At 45.0% G+C, this 24,880-nt stretch overlaps 1 protein-coding gene across 3 annotated transcripts in view; it reads right to left on the bottom strand.

The window, feature by feature from the left end:
* The window catches only part of TMEM131 (transmembrane protein 131), a 483,390-nt gene that overhangs the window by 383,231 nt on the left and 75,279 nt on the right, over window positions 1-24,880 (bottom strand). For all 3 annotated transcript variants that reach the window (XM_082245264.1, XM_082245263.1, XM_082245262.1), the window contains exon 3: window positions 12,802-12,842. In XM_082245264.1, the coding sequence (XP_082101390.1) occupies window positions 12,802-12,842 (41 nt within the window). The remainder of the gene's footprint in view (window positions 1-12,801; window positions 12,843-24,880) is intronic.

Raw genomic sequence — 24,880 nt, 5'->3', positions numbered from 1 at the left:
ACTGCAAATCGGGGGAAGCGTTGGTCACTGACACATACTGGAATGTGAAGGTAGGCATCATTGATGTCTATGGAGGCAAGAAAATCCCCTTGATGCAGGGAAGCCACCACTGTGCTACTCCATCCTGAATTTCTGCACCCACACAAAGAAGTTCAGCGTCTTGAGGTCCAGCATTGGACTCATCTTGCTCTCCTTCGTGGGAACTGTACAACGGTTGAGTAAAAAAAAACCTGAAAAACGTATCGCAATCGGAACCGGGACAATCACTCCTTGACGCCCCAAAGCGAGCTTATAAGCGGACTGGGGACAGTTGCACGTTGAAAGGAAAGAACCTTTCCTGGAGGGCGAGCACAAAACTCGATCTTGTATCCAGATCGTATGATTTCAGGAACCCACTTGTCATGTACCAGGGAAGTCCACGGGTCCAGGAACCAGCAAAGACATCCCCCCCCCACACCAGATACGGATGAGGGCACACCTTCATGCTGAAGGAGCCTTGTCTGCAGGTCTGGAGAAGCCGCTCTCGACTTGCCAGATTAAGTTCGCTTGGATCCATCAGGAAAAGAATGGCCCACGTCTTCGACGAGGGTCCTTGCCCTTAGTAGCCTGTGGAAGAAAAGTATTTTTTTTTTTTTTTTTTTATAGAAGTCTGGTCCGCAGACCGGCATGTTAGCCAAGGATCACTGCCGAAACAGAGAGCCGCATCCAAAAGATGCAGCACAGAAACTGCAGCCCCTGACCAGCTGGTCCGCCAGCTCAGCAAAGGCTGTTCTCCCACCAGGTCACGGCGAAAAAGCTTAGCCCACTCAGTCAGAGTTTGTAATACCATGGCAATGGTGAACACCGGCCCCAATGCCGAGCCAGCCAGGGTCAACATATTGTGGGTCCCAGGCTCCGCCTTTTTTGTCAGCAGGGTCCTTAAAGGCCTGAGAGACTGTTCACCTGGAATCATGGTTGCTTTATTTAACCTGGAAATCGGAGGGTTCACCACCGGTTGAACAGACCACTTTTTGAAAAGGGATTCTTCATAGGAGTACTGCCTAGCAAACCGCTTAGGTACCCCAAGGGGACATTTCGGTCGTCAATTCTGTCAAAATAGGCGGGGAAAGGGAAACATCTTTTTGCAGCTCTGGGTGGTTTGTGAGTGCCAAGGAAACCAGCGCCCCTGTCGCAGTTGCGTCCCTCAATTTTTAGAGGCTCATGCAGAAATACAATCAGTGTGTCCACCAGCGCCTTTCCGTGCATGGTTGCAGACATGGAGGAATCAGCCTCACAATCTTGAGTATTCAGGGCGCGTTTGCAGACCCAACAGGGTGACCCACATCTGTGGCGGCCAAATCAGATTCAGGATCTGATGAGACAGGGGAAAGCAGGGGGCGCTTTTTGCTAGACCGCAACCCAAAAGCCGCCTACACCCGGGATACAAGGGACTCCAGGACCGCCGTCAGTATATGGATGGATGATCGGGAACTGGAGGGCCCCGCAGCCTCAGAGAGGGGATCAGGTGGGGAGATGGGCTACAAAGACTCCATTAGCCATGAAGGGGACCCACAGAATAAGTGCAAAAACACTGCTAAGGAACACCCCCCCCCCCACCGCGCTGGCAGCACCACCCGGTCGCCAGCTACAAGCACCAATCGATCCTCAGCAGAGGGGGAGAGGGCGCCACCAGACTCACCACCCACAGAACCAGGCACTGCTAATCACCAGGAGAATCTGCACTGCACGTATTCGATCAGGAAGTGAAAAATATCCACAAGTCAGTGGGAAAGTGCCACCCTCGGGCGCCACTGTCAGGGCTGCCGCTGTTTTCAATGGCAAACCACTGCAAATTAGAGGCCATGTATTGCAACTTTTGGACTACAAGAAAATGGCAGCACCAAAAGGCTCTCGGGGACCTGGGAAGTATCCCTAACTACAGGACAGACAAGGAAGGACAGGGGGCCCAGGCAGGAGCCCTTACCAGGTACAACCCCTCCCCCCCCCCCCCCCCCACACGGCTGATCGCCCGGTCTCCGGTGGCCCAACCCCCCCCCCCCCCCCGCCCCCCCAGCATGCACACAGCCCCAGCCCCCCACAGGGGGTGTCCAAACCACCAATACAGACCCCGCATTAGTGGAGGGGGGGTGGGGGTTGGTAGGATGGGGGGGTGCCAGAAGGGAGGAAAACTGGGGGGTCGGACCTCATGGAGGGGCCTGCGTCCACCCCAAAACCCTCCAGGGAAGAGGGGGGGGGACAGCTACTCACCAAATCAGGAGGGCACCGCTCCAGACAGATCGTCCTCTCCATCTAAATAAAGGGTTGTCGGCCAGGAGGAACGCAAGCCAAGGCCAGGTCACATGCGACCTTGCAAGATGTTTAACTCGCAGGGCCAGCACCCGTTCAGTGTGGCTATGTCGTGGCCAACCTAGCGCAGAGCTAAGGCCTGCATGCACTCGCTGGCCAGACTGGGGTGACCACTGGATCTAGATTATGCAGCCCGTCGCCCAGTCCAGCAGTTGATTGTAGATCTCACAGGAAAAATCCAGGAGGAAAACATTTTCCATCTAAAAAAATTTTGGTAAGACCCAAGAAACTAGGTCCTTACTCCTGAGTAGGCAGAAAAAAAAAAAAAACCTTACAGGCCTCATCACTCTGCTTTAACCTCCTATTAAGGTGTTGCTTAGAAAGGACACGCTTGTAAGATTTCAGGTTCCTAGCTTTCCTGGAGGCAGCAATAAGGGCCTGTGACATCACAAACTCCTCCTGAAGCGTCAGAAAGTGGGAAAACATTTTTGGGGGTTTAAATATTAAAAAAAAAAAAAAGAACCAAGAAGGCAAATGATATCTAGGAACACAACACTAATAACAGGAGTGCTCAAAAGTGGATTAAACAACGGTTAGCTCTTAGGCATTTCCAAACATCCTAATCTATGTAACTGGCTGTCAGATAGTAAAATTTATTCTGATAATCTTCGTGTAAATCTTAGAACATATTTTCCTGGGAGTGGCAAGAGTTTAGAAAATAGGCTATAGGATTTATGTCAACTTGCAAAGCAACATCCTCTCTACAGCTTGATAACCATCTGCCAAAACTTTTACAAGAAAATATTAAAGCAGGGTATTAAATTAGTCTCCAGAAAGTAAATACAGTGTGTGTGTGCATACAAACACACTCAATACATGGATTGCAAGATAGATTTTTATTCTGAAAGACATGTACAGTTAGGAAACATTACTAGTTATGAAACGTATGCATAGATCAAATAGGTAATATACTTATACATTAGGGATTCCCAAAACTTTATTCACTGGAGTCTGGCAAATCATAGAAAGCACTGATTCGGTGGATAAATGGGAACACATATTATACAGGATTTATATAGCGCCAACAGTTTGCGCAGCCCTTTACAGTGTGGGGGAAGACAATACAGTTACAGTACAATTCAATACAGGAGGAATCAGAGGGCCCTGCTCGTTAGAGCTTAAAATCTAGAAGGGAGGGTCAGGTGAAACGAAAGGCAATAACCGAGAGGGATGGGCAGATGGATAAAATGGAGGTAGAGTTGTTAGGTGTGGGTAGGATAGGCTTCACTGAAGAGGAGGGTTTTCAGAGATCGCCTAAAATCTAATAGAGTAGGAGATTAATCGGACAGATAAGGGTAAGGAGTTCCATAGGATTGGATAGGCTCTGGTAAAGTCCTGGAGGCGAGCATGGGAGGAGGTGACAAGGGAGCTGGAGAGCAGGAGGTTTTGAGAGGAACGAAGAGAGCGATTAGGTTGGCATTTTGAGACTAGGCTAGTGATGTAGTTGGGGGCAAAGCTGTGGATGGCTTTGAAAGATGTTGTTAGTATTTTTAATTTGATTCCTTGGGTGAGCGGAAGCCAGAGGAGGGCTTGACAGAGGAGTGGCGGACACTGAGCAATTGGTAAGATGGATGAATCTGGCGGCAGCATTCATGATGGATTGAAGGGGGGATAGCCTGTGTAGAGGTAAGCCAATGAGAAGGGAATTGCAGTAGTCGAGGCGCGAGATGACCAGGGAGTGAACTAGGAGCTTTGTTGTTTCTTTGGTTAGAAAGGGGCGTATTTTGGAGATGTTGCGGAGGTTAAGGTGGCAAGATTTGGACAGCGATTGGATGTGGGGCTTGAAGGAGAGTTCAGAGTCCAGGACAACACCTAGGACCTTGTGTGCATGCGGGGATGGGCTGATGGTAATTCCATCGATATTGACAGAGAGATCAGGGGAAGGGGCACGTGGTGGAGGAAAGATTATTAGCTTGGTTTCGGAGGGATTGAGTTTGAGGAAGTGGTGTGACATCCAGAGCGATATATCAGATAGTAAATTAGTGATACGTGCAGAGACTGAGGGAGAGCAGAGACTGAGGGAGAGAGCTGAGGGGTGGATAAATAGATTCGGGTATCGTCAGCGTAGAGATGGTATTGGAAGCCGTGGGAGGCTATCAGCTGACCCAGGGAGGAGGTGTAGATTGAAAATAGGAGGAGTCCAAGAACAGAGCCTTGGGGGACCCCAACAGAGAAGGGGAGAGGAGGAAGTAGAATTGTAAGTAAGGCTAAAGGTGCAGTTGGATAGGTAGGAAGATAACCAGTGAAGAGTACAGTCACGGAGACCAAAGGCATGGAGTTTATTGAGGAGGAGGGGATGGTCAACCACATCAAAGGCAGCAGAGAGGTCCAGGAGGAGTACAGAATAGTGTCCATTGGTTTTGGCCGTTAGTAGATCGTTTGTCAGTTTTAGGAGAGCAGTTTCGGTGGAGTGTTGAGGCCGAAATCCAGACTGAAGGGGATCAAGGAGGCTATTCTTGGCAAGGTGGTCGCACAGGTCGGTTGTAGACCAGAGGTTCAAGGAGTTTGGATAAAAAAGGGAGCAAGGAAATAGGGTGTAGGTTGTTAAGAACGGTTGGGTCCAATGAGGGCTTTTTAAGTATGGGGCTGACTAGTGCATGTTTTAGAGAGTTGGGGAAGATGCCAGAAGAGAGGGAGAGATTGAAGATGTGGGTTAGAGAGGGTAGAATAGGGCCAGAGGGTGAACGTAGCATTTGCAAGGGAACAGGATCCAGAGGACAGGTGGTTATTAAGTGTAGTAACAGAAAAAAGCCACTCAGGTGAGGCAAAGCACTCCGGTGCAGGTCGGATCCGCTATCCAATAGTCAAATAATCAAAGAGAAAGTTTGACCACACTCAGGAGAAGATGAAAATGGAAGTGTTTAATTCCTCATACACTTGAATACAAACAGTGCATCACACAGACATGGGACAGGTTGACGCGTTTCACGATTCTTTAGAGCGCTTACTCATAACCAATAGTGGGAAAACGGTGAGAGAGCCACATAAATAGACAGGCAACATATCAGCTGCGACAGATTCAAGGAAGTAATCAAACACACCCAGAATCTGATGTTAAAACATCTAGCACCTGCGGATCAGTCACCTCAAACCCACTAATATCCAAAGACAAAAACAAGAAAACACACACAGTATGTCCATAACAGGAAAAATTTTCATATATTTTAACAGCAATAATGCCAGTTCGGATGTCTGTTTACCAAAATCATCAATGGAGTCTCTCACTTCCTCCACCCCCCGCATTTCATTTTCTACTTTTCGTGAAATTTGTGCTATCACTGAATTGGAAGATTTGGTTATTGACAGCGATGTATATATATAGATGATAATCAAAAGACAAAGAAAATACATCTGTCTTTTCAGACTTTTATCCTATTCAATCACGATCCCCAGACATGGATACTTTTCAAAATCTAGTGGAGAAGGACATCTTCAATTTGGCTACAACCACTCCTCCATACATTCAGAGATGTTGGACAATCTCTCAATCAGTGAAAGGGCAGCTTTAAAATCACTAAAGGGCGATACATCCATTATAATAAGAAATGCCGACAAAGGAGGAGCAGTTGTAGTATTGGACGTTGATACATATAAGGATGAAGCATCCAGGCAATTAAAGGACACCAATACCTACAATATCTTGAAATGTGATCCCACAAATAGATTTAAAGTACAACTGCAAGCCCTGGTAGATAGGGGGGCAATAATGGGAGCTTTTTCAACAAGGAAATCCGAGAAAATGATACCGGAATTTCCAGTAATTTTCATTTTCCACCACCTCCCAAAAGGTACACAAGGGTACAAACCCGGTACTTGGGAGACCAATAGTCTCCGGTATCGGTTCCCTGAATGAAGACCTTGGGGAATGGTTGGATGGCCAACTTCATTTTGACAGGTGGTTAAGTGGACATTAGCAAGTAGTTTAGGCTTACACACCGCTTTGTCTCATGCTTGCTTGCTATCTAATATGCTGCTGGACTATCATGCACTGTCTCTTTTGCCATTGGTTTGTCCATTTCAACTCATTAGGTGTTGAGAAAGGATTTCATTTTTGGAACTGTGCCTCTAAATACCAGATCCGGTTGCTTTGGAGAAATTGAGCCTTTTAACCAATTGATCCCATCAGGTGGGATATCAGCCTCAGGATTATATATCAAGCCTAATTAAGCTTTTTCAATACTTGTACACAGCTCCTTCCTAACCCCCTGACATACCCTCTATATGCCTGATGGCCTCCACTTCCCTATGAGTCTTCAATCAAGATCTCCTACTGGGACTCTCAATCAATAGCCTATATTGGTCCTTGGATCAGGGCAGAGGGATTGGGGTGGTGGGTTTGTTTAGGTGGTTGTGGCCTTGGTCGGGTGGTGGGTGGAGCCCTTGATGTGAAACCAGTGTCACACAAGAGGTGGGACAATCTTATACTGCTCTTATCCAGGGTCCATGAGCCACTTTCATCTCTGGAATTGTATGGTTTTAATCTATTTTGCATATACCTGTTCTACTATGTTTCAATAAAGTACCCATTTTTTATTTACATTATACCAGTGTTTGAGCCATCATATGCAACTTCTTTTCCTTGTTTTTCTACATGTTTCCAGTTGCTTGGCTCACCAGTTATACACCGTCAGGTATCTGTATTCCAATTTTTGAGCTCAAGTGTCATATCCTCACGTCCCACGACTGTTTCAGGGTGTTAGAGTGATTTCCTGGTGTTTCAAATCTTCCCCCTTCCCCTTGATGTTGCTAGTTTAGCAACTGCGTCTATAGTGGTGGGGTTGAATGAGGGAAGTAGTGATCGCACCTGTGGGCATGAGGCGCAAAGCATGGAAGGTATCTGAACGGCAATGATCTCCTTACGGATTGTATAAATCTTTTGTTTGAAGTGGTTGGCAATCTCCTGGGCAGTGAGTGCATCAGTGGGTGGAGGCAGTGGAGGACGGAGTAGAGAATTAAAGGTAGCGAAGAGTTGCCGGGGGCGAGATGACAAGTTGTTAATGAGAGTGATAAAATAGGTCTGTTTGACAGTGTGGAGACTGGAATAGTATTTTTGGAGGGCAGATTGATATTGGTTGAAATCTTCCTGAGACTAATGCCCCATACACACGTGCAGATTGTCGGCCAAAAAGATTCGGCCGACGACCGATTTTCGGCTTGTTAGTATGATGCTTCCAACAGCCGACAGCGCACTTTCGGCCGAAAAGAATCTGTCGTGCAAGCATTAAAATTTTTGTATGCCGACACCAGAGCGGCCGATTGTTCGCCAGTCAATACAGAATTCGGCCGAAGCAGGACAGCAGATTTGCAAGACTGGGCATGCTCAGAAAAGAAAAAAACACAGGCAAAGTTAACCATCACATGACATCACTTCTGCAGTCGGCGGACAAAATTCTTGTGCAGTCTTTTGCACTTTTCAACAGACACGACAGCTCGGGGACAAAAGACGGCCGATCTGCACATGTGTACAGGGCATTAGTCTTACGCCATAGGCGCTCACACATAGATATGCATCTTGGATCTACGGATTCCATGTATTCCCCATCATCTCAAAAGAGGCAATACCCAAATATGCAGAACTCATGCAATATTGTGGAACTTGGAAGGAATTTGTTAAGGGATTTTAAGTCCATATTAGGAAAATACCCCTGTTGGGCTTTGGTACTGCAAATAGGTTTGAATAGAATTATTTGAACCTGTATTGTGCAGGTACTAGCACAACTACTCCTTAAAACAGATGTTTCAACATATTCTGAAAATCTGACAATCCTTGGGCATATTTGGCTGATCTGAGAGAAGAAATCAGGGAAGAGGTAACAAACTCCTGTGAAAAGACTGATTGAACCCATAGGTCTGAAAAATGTGTGACCCAGAGAGAGGCAAACTGTAACCAAATGTCCTCCCACTTCTTAGGAGTGAGAGCACCGCTTAATTGGGAAGAAGACTTTGGGAAAGAATTGATGAGCTTTGTGGCCCATATCTTAAGCCAAAAGATTTGGAAGTAGGAGCCTGGGCAGTGCAGATAGGTGCTCTGCGTTTTGAGGAGGTAGGTTTTAAGATCTTGTGCTGTGGGAGTAAAACCTTCCCCATGCGACATTTTTGATGAATTGGCCAAGTGTCTCTCCAAGACATCTTCCTTAAAAAGGCGTGTGTGAGGTGCATTTTACTGGTCGCTTCAGCTGTCCAGGCATCCAGTCACAAGATTCTGAACATGTGAAGAAATGAGAAATCTGTCAAAGCCTAAAGAACCTTAAAGCGGTAGTATACTCATTTTTTTCACTTTTACCTACAGGTAAGCCTATAATAAGGCTTACCTGTAGGTACAATTAATATCTCCTAAACCTGCACGGTTTAGAAGATACTTGCCCTGCATGCAGCCGCTGACGCTAGCGGCGCAGCGCCCTGAAGGTCCGGCGGACCTTCTGAGTTCCTTGCCGGGCACTTGCCGGAAAGTGAATCCCGCGCGCATGCAGAGGGAGCATGACAGCTCCCACAGCGGTGTCCTAGGGTCCGTGTGGGTGCTTTGTTTTAAGGCAAGTATTTCATGATGAGCTAGTATGTGATCTGTGTGGGTGCTTCGTTTTAGGGTAAGTATTTCATAATGAGCTAGTATGCGATGCATAGCTCATTATGCCTTTGTCTTGCAGGGTTTTTTTTTTTTTTTGCAGTATACAACTGAGACTTTATATCTACAGATTGTTTGAAATGGGAAACATCTTTAAAAAAAGGTACATTAAGATGTTTAGAAACATAGAAACATAGAATGTGTCGGCAGATAAGAACCATTTGGCCCATCTAGTCTGCCCAATATATCTGAATCCTATGAATAGTCCCTGGCCCTATCTTATATTAAGGATAGCCTTATGCCTATCCCATGCATGCTTAAACTCCTTCACTGTATTTGCAGCTACCACTTCTGCAGAAAGGTTATTCCATGCATCCACTACTCTCTCAGTAAAGTAATACTTCCTCATATTACTTTTAAACCTTTGCCCCTCCAATTTAAAACTGTGTCCTCTTGTGGTAGTTTTTCTTCTTTTAAATATGCTCTCCTCCTTTACCGAGTTGATTCCCTTTATGTATTTAAAAGTTTCTATCATATCCCCTCTGTCGTCTCTTTCTTCCAAGCTATACATGTTAAGGTCGTTTATCCTTTCCTGGTAAGCTTTTTCCTGCAATCCATGTTTAAGATTGAGACGGCAGGATCAACCACTGGGTTTTGCTTTTGTTAAACAGGTCGCTTATTGCGATAGAATCGGATACAGAGATTGGTGTTAGCGTAAGCTCCTGTTCAGGTGCAAGAAGCACACTGCAATTGTAAGTGATTTGTGTGGGACTTTCGCCTGGTCTCCACCAGCTGCATGCAACGGTATTCTTTTGTGGGAGATTCCCCTCATTGAGTAGGTTGCTGAAAATAAAGCAAGCGTGTCCAGAAGGATAATGCAGAAACTCAGGTGCATACCCTCCTGTAATAAATCCTTAAAGGGGCGGGAGGAAGCACTAAGTATCCTCCAAGGGCTCTATGCAGAAGTGGCGGTAAAATTAGCAATCTGTGGTGATGTCCCATCTGGTCATCCACCCAAGACTAAGCTCTCAATGGTTGAAGTTTTAAAGCCAAATTTGAAACGTTTACATCATAGTGAATGCATTAAAACTATTTCTCCAGTCTTTTAACAGTAACGGTCAGAAGCATGCAAGGGGACCATGTCTTTCCTGACACAGGACCATACATAAATTGGAGGCTTCGCCCCTCACTGTGGGCATATCAAAGAATGGGGTCTTTACAGACTGGGTTCCATAAGGATGCAACATGGCCCTGGACAACACCTTGCAGCTGGCTACATATATGTGCCCTAAGAAATATTACAAGCCGCCCCCACAGCGCGAGGTCCTGATGCGTCTCCCAAGGATTACGGCCGTTGCACCAACCCTAATTCACCTCTGCTGTGTCATTAGAAGGCAGTATAGCCTTGAAGTTGTCAGAAAAAAAATTAAAGAGTTTATAAAGCCACTTTTTTTTGTTCTATAGTTCCCTCTGTTAGAGAACTATGCGATCCCTAGTACATGGACCGAGCTCGATGACCATATTAGAAGGGCAGAGAGTTGTTGATACAAATGTGCTGTTTGCTGCATTAACAGCTTAGAAGTCAAAAAAACAGATACCGGTATATTGAAAGCCAAAGGGCTTTATTAATTTACTTCATTCACATTCTAGAGGTTTATAGACCTATTGAATTTCAGAGGAATTTATTCACTTAACTTATACTCATTTATGTTATTTTTTGTGTGAGATACATTGTCATTTGGAGGGGACATTACACCTTTGTTGTTTTTTAGGCGCTGCGCTTTGTTTTTCTGGTCAAAACATACTGAGGCCAAGCAAGTCTCACAGCTTGCATATTTCTTTTAGGACAGGTTTTCTTTTAAGCAGCATGTACCTTATTCCGAGCCAGCTATATACAATGACCAGACATTTCAGCATTCTATGAGAAGACATCTTCATAAAGGCCTGTTCACTTCTTCATAATTTAGTAATGTGTGGTAAAACACAAAACATTGCCACAAAACAAAAAAAAGCATGGTGCAATCTGTTCCAGTGGCATCCCAGCGCATCTAAAGAACAAACTTGCGCTACATGCACTTTGCATGCTATGGGAAAAAAATAAATAAATAAGGCTCCTTTCAGACGGCCGCTCCGCTGCTTAAGTCTGCTGCGGGACTTTTTTTTTTTTTTTTTCCACGGAGCGGATGACAGAAATGCCCGCATATCATCCCATCCGTTTGCGGATGATATGCGGACATAATGTAAGTATATGGCACTGCGGATGTCAGCGGATGACACCGCTGACATCCGATTTTCCTTCCTTTCCGTTTTTTACACGGATGGAAAAATGGGGTTCTGTTCCACTCGTAAAAACGGAACAGAACTGAAAGGAGGAAAAATCGGATGTCAGCGGATGGTATTCCGCTGACATCCGCAGTGCCATTCACTTACATTGATGTCCGCAAATCATCCGCAAAAAAATAGGATGATTTGCGGACACACGGAGCGGCCGTGTGAAAGGACCCTTTTAAGCAGAAGAGATTTTTCTTGTGTTGGGTTCCATTCAAAATAAACAAGCTGCGGTAATGCATGATAAAGCGTGTTGCAGAACATACATTACTGCAACAGCCCATAACCTAAACAAGCCCTAAAACACACACCAGCCTTGTAGAAAAAAAAAAAAACAAACTCATTTTCAATATTAGGCCTAGACATTTATTGCACATTTATTGGAAGCTGCCTTGTCAAACACTGAATCTTTTGCTGTCCTTCGAACAGCATAGGAAACTGCAGGCTTAGCTTTTGCTGTGTTTTATGTTCACAAATATATGCTGTAATTCTTCCACCTAATTGCTTCATGACTCAGAGTTGTGTTTGCAGCAGGAATGTACACACTGACAAGTCACCAAGACAGAGACACTCCCACCCAGGGCGCTGCCACATCTTCCGTTTCTTGCTTATTCGAGCACAGCCAATCAAACACAGCCACTTCACACACCTCTACAGTTCTCTATTTTTAGGGGAGAGACTAGTTTATGTTACTGCACGTTGAGTCACACAATGTGAAACATAGCTTTCAAAGACTAACCTACAGTCATTCAATACAGCAAGGACTTTAAAATAGGAAATTCAATTATGCCAGTTCTACTAATGAACACATGACTTCAATACATATACTGTATGTACAGCTACTATCGCTTATGAGTATGACAGGAAAAACAAGGCACAGTGCAACACACATCTAAGGGTTAACACGGCAGTACATGTCTGCTTTCCGGTAAAGTACCACTAAAGTTCCTGTTCAGCTAGTTCATTATGCAAAATAGACAACATATACTGTACTTTAATTTAGTTGCAATATAATCTGAAAGATTTACAAAAAAAGTAATCAATTTACAGATATATTTATAATTTCTCATCCTTTAAATAGTGTGGCATTATACACAGTGCTTTAGGTTAATTCCCACCTTAGCCTACAATCTAATTTCTCTAGCGCAGTCACAAGCACTCATTCTAGGGCCAAATAAAAGAACAACCAACTGGCCTAACAATAAGTTTAAAGACTGCAGGTGATGAAAAAGCTCCTGGTAAAAATGAACTCCTCTACCTCAGTGCTGCAAACCTGTACCAACACCTTCTACTAAGACTACTTAGCAAGCATATTTTAAAATGTTGAACACTACAATAAGATACTTTGGCAAGCCTAAATATTAATCTTTGGCTCTGAAAGGGTTAGGTCTTAGGTTTCACAAAAAGAAGCTGCAATGACGCCTTCAGCTATAAAATCAATACTGTCGACAACAGTATGATGTAGCCTCTTTTCCCTAACTTGCCTAGTATGCATTTGTGCTTTATACAGAACAATTCCAGGAATTCAACTAGGGAGTGACAGCAGGGCAGAGCACACAACTCACCTTTTTTGCTGATATGAACTGAGGCCAATTGTCGTCTCCGCCTGCAAACAAACCAATATCAGTCAGAAAATCAAGATTAAAGTTTATAATGCTTTAACGAAAATAACTGGATCATAAACTCAGACTTGCACAAATTTCTGAATATGATTTATAATGGAAATATGGTTCAGATACAAAAGACTTGTAGTAACCCACAAAACCAAGCAGGGAAAAAAAAAAAAAAAAAAAAAGTACTTGCTGCTCTGATTAGTTGTGCCAGTTTTTTTGCATCAAAATGCTATTGACACTATGAGGGACATTCGGTTGCAAAGCCAAACAAACAATACTACCCCATCCCCTCCTCACTGGTTGTAAATAAAATAAATAATAAAAGTAAACAAATTTTAAAGCACCCCTGTCCCATGTTCACGTGCAAATGCTCACACACATGTAGATCCCATACGCAAATGAACACGGTGATTACACCAAACATGAGAGGTATCGCCGTGAACGTCAAAAAGCAAAAATTCTAGTGCCAGACCTTCTGCATGACTCAAACTAGTAGCTTGTAAAGGCTTCTAAAATGTTGCCTATTTATTATTTAATGTTTTTTTCCCCTTCTATTTTTTAACACTGTCCATTTAGATATATTTTTTAAAATCACATTTATTGTGGCCACAAGGAATACAACCATCCCTTGTGACAGTAATAGGCAGTGACAGGTACGCTTTATGGAGGGATCTGGGGTCTAAAATACCCCAAATCCCTCCGTTGCATTTAAAATAATTTAAAACTAAAAGTTTGGCTGTTTTGAATGCAGTCTTTTTTTTTTTTTTTAATCTGGCGCCTTTAAGGCTCTAGTACCCGAATTGATGACATAACATCGCTTCCAGGTTTTTACATTGGATACCCGATCAGAGCCGAATCAGGCTTTGTTCGGTCTTCGGCCAGCTGGTGGGCGAAGCCGCGTAAGATGGCGGGAGGGGGCGTCCCCTTCCTGCTCCTTGTATTGACAGCCTAGCGGCTGATCAGCCTCATCTGTTGTCATCAGAAGAAAGCCGACCGTCAGCTTTAACTACCTCAATACTGGGCACTTAAACCCCCTTCCTTCCCAGACCAATTTTCAGCTTTTAGCGCTGTTGCAATTTGAATGACAATTGCGCGGTCATGCAACACTGTACCTAAACCAAATTTGTGTCACTTTTTCCCCACAAATAGAGCTTTCTTTTGGTGGTATTTGATCACCGTCAGGTTTTTCTTTTTTGGTGCACAAATAAAAAAAGACTGAAAAGTTTGAAAAAAAAAAAAAAAAAAAAAGTTTTTTTGTTTAGGTTATAAAATTTTGTAAATAGATATGTTTTTTCCTGCACTGATGAGCACTGATGATGCCGCACTGACAGGCACTGATGAGGAGACACTGATGGGGTGGCACTGATGGGCACTGATAGGTAGCACTGATATGCAGCACTGATATGTGGCACTGATAGATAGCACTGATATGCAGCATTGGTGGGCACTGATAGGCAGCGCTGATGGGCACTGATAGGCAGCACTGATGGGCACTGATAGGTGGCACTGTTGGGCGGCACTGATAGATGGCAATAACGGCACTGGTGGGCAGCACTGATAGATGGCATTGGTGGGCAACACTGATAGGGAGGGCACTGGGGGGCTCTCTGAGCCCTGCTTGCCATCCCTGGTGGCCATGGTGGGCATCCCTGGTGGTCATGGGTGGGCATCCCTGGTGGCTTAGTGGCACCCCTCCCCCCCCCCCCAAGGCTGTACTGGTAATCAATCATCTGATTACCAGCACAGACCCCCCCTGTGATCAGTGAGTAATTAGAAATACTCACTGATCACCCCAGCAGCAGCAGCACCGATCCTCTTCTCTTCTCCTCACTGACAGGATCTGTCAGGAGGAGAAGAGATCGAAGCCGTTACAACGGCTCTATTTACATTACATGACGGCTGTGATTGGACACAGCCGTCATGTGATCAGGAGGGCCAATCACAGGGCCCTCCTGCCGAATGATGTTGCTCTGTGTCCGAGGGACACAGGCACATCGAGATCGCGCCGCTGCGCATGCCCGCGGCGGCGCGATCTCTCTCCTTCTAAAGGACGTTCCGGAACGTCCATTCAGAAGGACGAGACTCCCACCCGGCCGTATATTTACAATGGCCCGGGTGGGAGGTGGTTAAACAACAGTACCAGGGTAATGCCTCTAGCTGCAGGCACCCCGGTAAAACCCCTTAAATCTGAGGCCGCATATTTGCGTTCCGTCGGTGTGAAGGGGTTAAACATACAGGTCTATACTTACCTGCTCATTTCAGGTCCCCCACTGGCGCTCCTGGCTCCTCTCTCGCTGCTGCCCACAATAGGAAATGGATTCCCATGGGGGCACTTGTGCCAGCACCGTCCCGAGCCCCGCTGCTGCGTTCATAAGAGCAGACAGCGTGACTCGGCTCCCGCACATCACTGGAGTTGAATGACAGGAGCAGGCAATGGCCCCCACTGCTATCAATCTGCCCAATGAGGAGGGAGACAGCTGCGATAGCCGCTGCTTTTGTGCACATCTCTGGATCAGATCGGGCTCAGGTAAGAAAGAAAACAAAAAAAAAAGGGGGGGGGGGCTGGAGGGGATTCTGCAGCAGAGTTTTTTTTTACCTAATGCATAGAATGCATTTTGGTAAAAACCCTTGAGGCTTTAGAACCACTTTAAAGTGATGTAAACCCTAACAATTAACATTCATTATTTGCTCCATATTGGTCTGTTTAATATTATAACTGTAGGCATTCCTAAGCTCTCCTTTTGGACAACAGAATAATAAGCATTTGGCCCCATGCACACAGGACGTTTTTGCAGCTGCTGTTAGCAGCGTCAGATGTTTTTTTTTTTGCAGCTGCAGAACGCCCATCCATGTTATGCTATGGCCTCATGCACACAGAGCTTTTAGGAGCTCCAAGTGGCATAGGCATTGAATAGCTGCAAAAAAAAAAAAAAAAACCCAGGACCAGTGCGTTCTGGAGTTGCAGCGTCAAGCTGTAAAAACGTATGACGCTGCTAAAGGCTGAATAACCTTGCTATAACGTGGCTTAACGTGCGTTAAGCCACGTTATACGTTTTTTTTCTTCCATTCAAAAATCAATGGTTCCCTATGGGAGCCTATTGATTTGAAGGCGCACCGCAAGTCAGATCAGGGTGATCCGACTTGCGCTGTGAGAATCTTGAGGGGGAACTCCACGCCAAAATGGTGAAAAAAATGGCGTGGGGTTCCCCCCCAGGTTCCAAACCAGGCCCTTCGTGTCTGATATGGAATTTGAGGGTAGCCCCACGCCGAAAAAACGGCGTGGGGTCCCCCCCCAAAATTCATACCAAACCTTTATCCGAGAATGCAGCCCGGCAGGCAAGGAAAGGGGAGGGGACGAGCGAGCTCTGAACCTAACCCCCCCACCCCAAAAGCACCTTGCCCCCATGTTGATGAGGACAAGGGCCTCTTCCCTACAACCCTGGCCGCTGGTTGTGGGGGTGTGCGGGCAGGGGGCTCATCGGAATCTGGAAGCCCCCCTTTAACAAGGGGGCCCCCCAGATCCCGGACCCCCTCCCTATGTGAATGGCTATGGGGTACATTGTACCCCTACCCATTCACCCCATAAAAGGCAGTGTAAGTAAATAATGACAGGAGACATTTTGAAAAGTTTATTAAATATCTTCATCCGGTCTTCTCCTCTCTACTCCTCTGGTCTTTTGCCTCCTCCGATGCTGTCCCCGTTAATTATACCGGTCTCTGCAGCTTATTATATAGCCATTAGGGGCATGTCCTCCCATTGACGTCATCGGGAGGCCCCGCCCCCTTATGTCACTGATGATGTTGGTGACATAAGGGGGTGGGCCTCCCGATGTCACCCGGAGGCCATGCCCCTAATGGCTATATAATAAGCTGCAGAGACCGGAGACCGGTATAATCACTGGGGACAGCGTCGGAGGAGGACCGGAGGAGGCAAAAGAGCAGAGGAGGCAAAAGAGCAGAGGAGGCAAAAGAGCAGAGGAGGCAAAAGAGCAGAGGAGGCAAAAGAGCAGAAGAGCAGAAGAGCAAAAGAACAGAGAGAAGACCAGAGCGGAGAAGACCGGATGAAGATTTTTAATAAACTTTTCAAAAGGTCTCCTGTCATGTACATACACTGCCTTTTATGGGGTGAATGGGTAGGGGTACAATGTACCCAATACCCATTCACATAGGGAGGGGGTCCGGGATCTGGGGGGCCCCCCTTGTTAAATTGCTCAAAATCGAGATCGTTTTGACCAGATGCTTTTACGGGCCGGTAACAACGTGTTTACATTAGACCAAAAGTGCCTACTACACTAGAATAGGTCATTTTTGCTGGAAAGACTGTGCAGCTCCAGGCACTGCTGCACAGAGAAAGTGACTTGGTCCAGGAGTAAGCCAAGTATATGACAAAGGTTGGCTGCACTTAGTGGGTTTTGATAAAAGACAATTGTAATAAAGATACAGCTATACAATAGCTTTACCTTATTACCTCTTGATTAGTTACCGTAATTGTTAAGCACCCACCACATCACTAAGTAAGCATCTCCTTGCATAGGCACGTTTGCTTTTGGGGCACTCTTCTTAAAGTTGGGAGATTTCTATAAGTGGGAGCACTTCTGACTCTTGCACTTCAGCGATTGCACAAGGTGAATGAACAAAGGAAGGGCTGAGATGAACACCACACAGACTACAGGTGACCTTATTGACCCCTTCAGCTCTCTCTCCTTGTAAAATACACTCTCTATCACTTCTTCTGACAGCCGTGTCTGCTATCCTTAAACTCTCTCTCCTCCACCCCACAGCTTATATATATCACCCTCACTTGTCTCCTCACCATCTCCGGCTACTTCTAAATCCACACGCACACAAAACCTCCAGGACACTGGGGCATGTCCCTTCATATAAATCACACTCTCATATTACCACCCTCACCTTTCTGCTTCTCCTAACCTCTGGAGACATATCCCAAAACCCCAGGCCTCCATTATTTACCTGTGCGCAACACATCCATTACCCTGCACCCTCTGGCTGCAGCCGCAATCAGCACAATCTAGTTCCCATCTCTCTTCTTCCCAAGACCAGACTCCCTTTCTCTTGCGCCCTTTGGAATGCCCGCTCTGTCTGTAATAAACTCACCTCTCTCCATGACCTTTTTATCGCTAACTCATTTAATCTACTCGCCATCACCGAAACCTGGCTTCACAAATCCGACACTACGTCTTCTGCTGCCCTATCCCAAGGTGGTCTTCTATGGACTCACTCCCCCAGACCCAATGGACACAAGGGAGGGGGTGTTGGGATCCTTCTAGCCCCACATAGTATCAGGTACTTCATCCACCTCCCTCTCTGTCATTCTCATTTGAGGTACACCGCATTCGTCTTTTCTCCCCCATTTCTCTAAGGATAGCAGTGATCTACCACCCCCCCTGGACCAGTATCAACCTTTCTTGATGATTTCTCTCCTTGGCTACCTTATTTCTCTCTTCTGAAATCCCCACAATCACTCTCGGTGACATTAACATCCCTATTAATACTAACACTCCTGCCACTTCCAAACTTCTCAGTCTAACCTCCTCCTTTGACCTGACGCAATGGATACATGCTTCTACTCACTCTGAAGGCAAAATCCATGACCTTGTTTTCTCCCACCAATGCACTCCGCACCACCTTTCAAACAATCCTTTCCCTCTCTCTGATCACTACCTTATTAATTTCACTCTCTCCCTCTCCTCCACCTCCTCTCCCTCTAGCTACCTTACAGTTACCCGCAGAAACCTACGCCATCTCAACCCTTCTCTTCTCTACTCTGCTACCGACCACCTCTGACAAAATCGCAACCCTGTCCTGCACCAACCAAGCCACTTCTGTCTACATTGCTTCACTCTCAGCCTCCCTGGACACACTGGCCCCACTCACTTCACACCAAATCAGGCCCTGACCCCTTCAAACTTGACAAACAGAACACTAGAAGTCTGAAAAAGCATAGCCGTGCTCTTGAGCGCCTATGGCGTAAGACTAGGTATCAGAAAGATTTCAGCCCATATCAATCTGCCCTCCAAAAATACAATTCCAGTCTCCACACTGTCAAGCAGACCTATTTTAGCACTCTCATTAACAGCTTGTCATCCCGCCCCTGGCAACTCTTCGCTACCTTTAATTCTCTACTTCATCCTCCAATACCTCCTCCCACTGACTCACTCAATGCCCAGGAGATTGCCAACCACTTCAAACAGAAGATTGATACAATTTGTAAGGAGATCATTGCTGTTCAGATGCCTTCCATGCTTTACGCTTCATGCCCACAGGTGCAATCACATCTTCCCTCAGTCAACCCCGCCACTATAGATGAGGTTGCTAAACTACTTGCCAACGTCCACTTAACCACCTGCCCTCTGGATCCTGTTCCCTCGCAAATGCTACGTTAACCCTCTGGCCCTATTCTACGCTCTCTAACCCACATCTTCAATCTCTCCCTCTCTTCTGGCATCTTCCCCAACTCTCTAAAACATGCACTAGTCAGCCCCATAGTTAAAAAGCCCTCACTGGACCAAACCAATCTTACCAACCTACGCCCTATTTCCTTGCACCCCCTTTTTATCCAAACTCCTTGAACGTCTGGTCTACAATCGACCATGCGACCACCTTGCCGAGAATAACCTCCTTGATCCCTTTCAGTCTGGATTTCGACCTCAACACTCCACTGAAACTGCTCTCCTAAAACCGACAAACGATCTACTAATGGCCAAAACCAATGGACACTATTCTGTACTCCTAATCCTGGACCTTTCTGCTGCCTTTGATACGGTTGATCATCCCCCCCTCCTAAAAAAACTCTGCGCCTTTGGTCTCCGTGACTGTACTCTTCACTGGTCATCTTCCTACTTATCCAACCGCACCTTTAGCATTACTTACAATTCTAATTCCTCCTCTCCTCTTCCCTTCTCTGTTGGGGTCCCCCAAGGCTCCGTTCTTGGACCCCTCCTATTTTCAATCTATACCTCCTCTCTGGGTCAACTGATAGCCTCCCATGGCTTCCAATACCATATCTATGCTGACGATACGGCTTCCAATACCATATCTATGCTGACGATACCCAAATCTATTTATCCACCCCTCAACCCTCTCCCTCAGTCTCCTAATGTATCACTAATTTGCAATCAGATATATCAGTCTGGATGTCACACTACTTCCTCAAGCTCAATCCATCCAAAACCGAGCTAATAATCTTTCCTCCACCACGTGCCCCTTCCCCTGATCTCTCTGTCAATATCGATGGAATTACCATCAGCCCATCCCCGCATGCACACAAGGTCCTAGGTGTTGTCCTGGACTCTGAACTCTCCTTCAAGCCCCACATCCAATCGCTGTCCAAATCTTGCCACCTCACCCTCCGCAACATCTCCAAAATATGCCCCTTTCTAACCAAAGACTCAACAGAGCTCTTAGTTCACTCCCTGGACATCTCGCACCTGGACTACTGCAATGCCCTTCTCATTGGCTTACCTCTACATAGGCTATCCCCCCTTGAATCCATCATGAATGCCGCCTCCAGACTCATCCACCTTACCAATCGTTCAGTGTCCGCTGCTCCTCTCTGTGAAGTCCTCCACTGGCTTCCGCTCACCCAACAAATTAAATTCAATATACTAACATCTTACAAAGCCATCCGCAGCTTAGCTCCCAGCTACATCACTAGCCTAGTCTCAAAATACCAACCTTATAGCTCTCTTCGTTCCTCTCAAAACCTTCTGCTCTCTAGCTCCCACGTCACCTCCTCGCATGCTCGCCTCCAGACTTTACCATAGCCTCTCCAATCCTATGGAACTCCTTACCCTTATCTGTCCGATTTTCTCCTACTGTATTAGCTTTTAGGTGATCTCTGAAAACCCTCCTCTTCATAGAAGCCTATCCTACCCACATCTAACAACTATAGCTCTATTTTCTCCATCAGCCCATCCCCCACGGTTATTGCCTTTTGTTTCACTTGACCCTCCCTTCTAGATTGTAAGCTCTAACGAGCAGGGCCCTCTAGTTCCTCCTGTTTTGAATTGTATCGTAACTGTATTGTCTTCTCTCACATTGTAAAGCGCTGCGCAAACTGTCGGTGCTATATAAATCCTGTATAATAATAATGATACTATAAGAAGGCAAACTATATAAGCTTATACAGTCAGGTCCATAAATATTGGGACAGCGACACAATTCTAATCGTTTTGGCTCTATACACCACCACAATGGATTTGAAATGAAACAAACAAGATGTGCTTTAACTGCAGACTTTCAGATTTAATTTGAGAGTGTTTACATCCAAATCAGGTGAACGGTGTAGGAATTACAACAGTTTGTATATGTGCCTCCCACTTTTTAAAAGGGACCAAAAGTAATGGGCCAGATTAACAATCATAAATCAAACTTTCACTTTTTAATACTTCGTTGCAAATCCTTTGCAGTCAATTACAGCCTGAATTCTGGAACGCATAGACATCACCAGACGCTGGGTTTCATCTCATCCCTGGGGATGCTCTGCCAGGACTGTACTGCAACTGTCCTCACTTCCTGCTTGTTCTTGGAGCATTTTCCCTTCAGTTTTGTCTTCAGCAAGTGAAATGCATGCTCAATCGGATTCAGGTCAGGTGATTGACTTGGCCATTGCATAATATTCCACTTCTTTTCCTTAAAAAACTCTTTGGTTGCTTTCGCAGTATGCTTCAGGTCATTGTCCATCTGCACTGTGAAGCGCCGTCCAATGAGTTCTGAAGCATTTGGCTGAATATGAGCAGATAATATTGCCCGAAACACTTCAGAATTCATCCTGCTGCTTTTGTCAGCAGTCACATCATCAATAAATACAAGAGAACCAGTTCCACTGGCAGCCATACATGCCCACGCCATGACACTACCACCACCATGCTTCGGATCATGAGCATTTCCTTTCCTTTGCCATACTCTTCTCTTCCCATCACTCTGGTATAAGTTGATCTTGGTCTCATCTGTCCATAGGATGTTGTTCCAGAACTGTATAGGCTTTTTTAGATGTTTGGCAAACTCTATCTAGCCTTCCTGTTTTTGAGGCTCACCAATGGTTTACATCCTGTGGTGAACCTCTGTATTTACTCTGGTGATTGTTTGACTTTGAAACACGTACACCTACCTCCTGGAGAGTGTTCTTGATCTGGCCAACTGTTGTGAAGGGTGTTTTCTTCACCAGGTAAAGAATTCTTTGGTCATTCACCACAGTTGTTTTTTCTGTGGTCTTCCGGGTCTTTTGGTGTTGCTGAGCTCACCGGTGCATTCCTTCTTTTTAACGGATGTTCCAAACAGTTGATTTGGCCACCCCTAATGTTTTTGCCATCTCTCTGATGGGTTTTTGTTTTTTCAGCCTAATGATGGCTTACTTCACTCATAGTGACAGCTCTTTGGATCTCAAATTGAGAGTTGACAGCAACAGATTCCAAATGCAAATAGCACACATGAAATTAACTCTGGACCTTTTATCTGCTCCTTGTAAATGGGATAGTGAGGGAATAGCACACACCTGGCCATGGAACAGCTGAGCAGCCAATTGTCCCATTACTTTTGGTCCCTTAAAAAGTGGGAGGCACATATACAAACTGTAGTAATTCCTATACCGTTCACCTGATTTGGATGTAAATACCCTCAAATTAAAGCTGAAAGTCTGCAGTTAAAGCGCATCTTGTTTGTTTCATTTCAAATCCAATGTGGTGGTGTATAGAGCCAAAAAGATTAGAATCTTGTTGATGTCCCAGTATTTATGGACCTGAATGTATAATGCAACATTGCTGTAGTATTTTAATTTAGAGTTGCACCCAAATAGTGAAAAGAGGGGGGTTAGTAATCCTTTGGATATAATTTGAACAGATTGACACGTAGGCCCTCACACACACATACATAGCTATTAGTAAAGACTGTATATGACAAAAGTAAATAAAAATCTGACTTTTTGATTACAGTAACAGTAAATTAATTGCCATTTTGACAAGTGGATATATTAGAAAAGAAAAGGCAGTTCATTTAAATTAAGTATCAGCAAACTAAAAAGTACCATCTCCAGGCTTTAACAATAAGCACTACACCCCCACCTGGAGCAAAGTCTAAAAATGCTTGTCATACTACTACAACTCAATAGATAATTTAGATAACATAAGGTCTATTTTGTGCAAACACTGTACCAAAATTAAGGACGTAAAATGATTTTTCCAGGAATGCATATTTTCTATCTACTACATATCATCCTTGTTTATTGCCTTGCAAACAAAGATTTAAGATAATAGGTGGAACACAAAAAAACTATAAATCCACAGACCACACATTTCCTTCATTCTTTCAAGGAAAAAATATTTTGCATGACTATTACAGCTCATTCATATTTTTGCATTATCACAAAAAGCACAGCATTGTGTGTACTGCAGTGCAGTGCATTGCCAAAAATAGAAAATAGAAGTGGATGAGCGGAAGAGGGCACCCTAAAAGGAGAAGTGCTGCTATAAGGACACACACCACACAATACGAAGATTTTATTCATGACAAAATACATTGCCTAGCAGGATACTGCAGGACAGACATTGCATCCAATTAGTAATAGGTGCCAACATGAAACAGAATTCGTCCTACCAGTTGATCAATATTTTTGAACTAAAAATTGCCACAAATAATGCAAATGTGTGTTAGGAAAGGTGCTAAAAAGACAATTTTAATAAGTATTGATGAACATGTAAACTTTCCTGCATTATGGTCCCCATTTGCTCCTCTTCATACTTTGCATGAATGCTGCAGCCCTATTCTATGCTATTGGTAGCTGCACTCATGGTGAGCTCCAGCAGTTTCTCTTCCATAGAAATTCATGCACACTATGAATATGAGCTGGGCAAGACCATTTTGGGAGGAAGACAAATATTATTCCTGATTAGCTGCACTCAGGGGGCTTATCAAACAGCAACTTCAAAAAAGGTGATTAACACAAGGCAATTTAATCTGAAAGCTTGTTTACGCTAGCCCTAAGGTCTCATGCACACTGAACATTTTCTACACTGTCCAAGAAGTCTTCCTCCTGGCAGGAGTGTTAATAAAAAAAACACCACTAATGCTTATAAAAATGTGTAACGCATTTAAGCATGTTTATAGGAGTCAAGAGTCTGAGGTGGTAATTTCATTGACCAGAATAATTCATTCTGGCCACTGAAATGAATTAACGCTCAAGCGCTAAATGTGCCTAGCATTAACATGCGTTTTTCAAGAGTCAACCATTTTTTCTGCCCAAACTCTGCTGCTCCGGGATGCACTGGGAGTGGGTTTTTCCCTGCCTCTAAACGCTACTTAAAGTCTGTGTGTGCATGGAGACATATGTTAACACGCGGGGAAGTTTAGAGGCAGGAAAGAAAATATGCCAGACACCCCTATGAGCAGTTGTAAAAATGTCCAGTATGCATGAGGGCTAAACCTGGCATCTGAGCAAATGGTGACTGCAATTTGTGCTTATGGCTGTAAATGGAAGATTTAAAGTGATACTAAACGCTCTCGTATTATACTGTCATACTTACCAGCTCTGTGCAATGGTTTTGCACAGGTCAGCCCCGATCTTCCTTTTCTCGGGTACCCTTCGGATACTCCTGGCTCCTTTTCTCTGCCGAATGCCCCCAAAGCAATCCAATTGCTATAGGAGCACTTGTGCATGCTTGCTCTCCAGAAAATACAGAGCGCGGCTTAGCTAATAAGGAGGCAGAGACCCAGGAGAGCCGCTGCTCTCATGCACATCTCTGGATCAAGGGAGGGCCCAGGTAAGCAGGAGGGAGTGCTGTACACAGATGATTTGTTTTACCCTATGCATAGAATGCATGAAAAAAAAAAAAAAAATCAACCTTTACAACCACTGTAAAGTAGCTTGATTTGAAGTAGAACTACTAAACCTTCTGATACACCGAGGGCAGGGCTATCTTAGCTTCTATTTAGATGCGCAGTTGCCATGGTGTTGTAAAAATGACCAGCTATGACACCAGTCCTTTGAGGGCATGAAAATTTGGTTTAGAGCTGACAT

This window comes from Pelophylax lessonae (genome assembly GCF_965119305.1).
Source record: "Pelophylax lessonae genome assembly, chromosome: 2".
In the NCBI taxonomy this organism is placed as follows: domain Eukaryota; kingdom Metazoa; phylum Chordata; class Amphibia; order Anura; family Ranidae; genus Pelophylax; species Pelophylax lessonae.
This window is presented reverse-complemented; position numbering and strand designations above follow the sequence as displayed.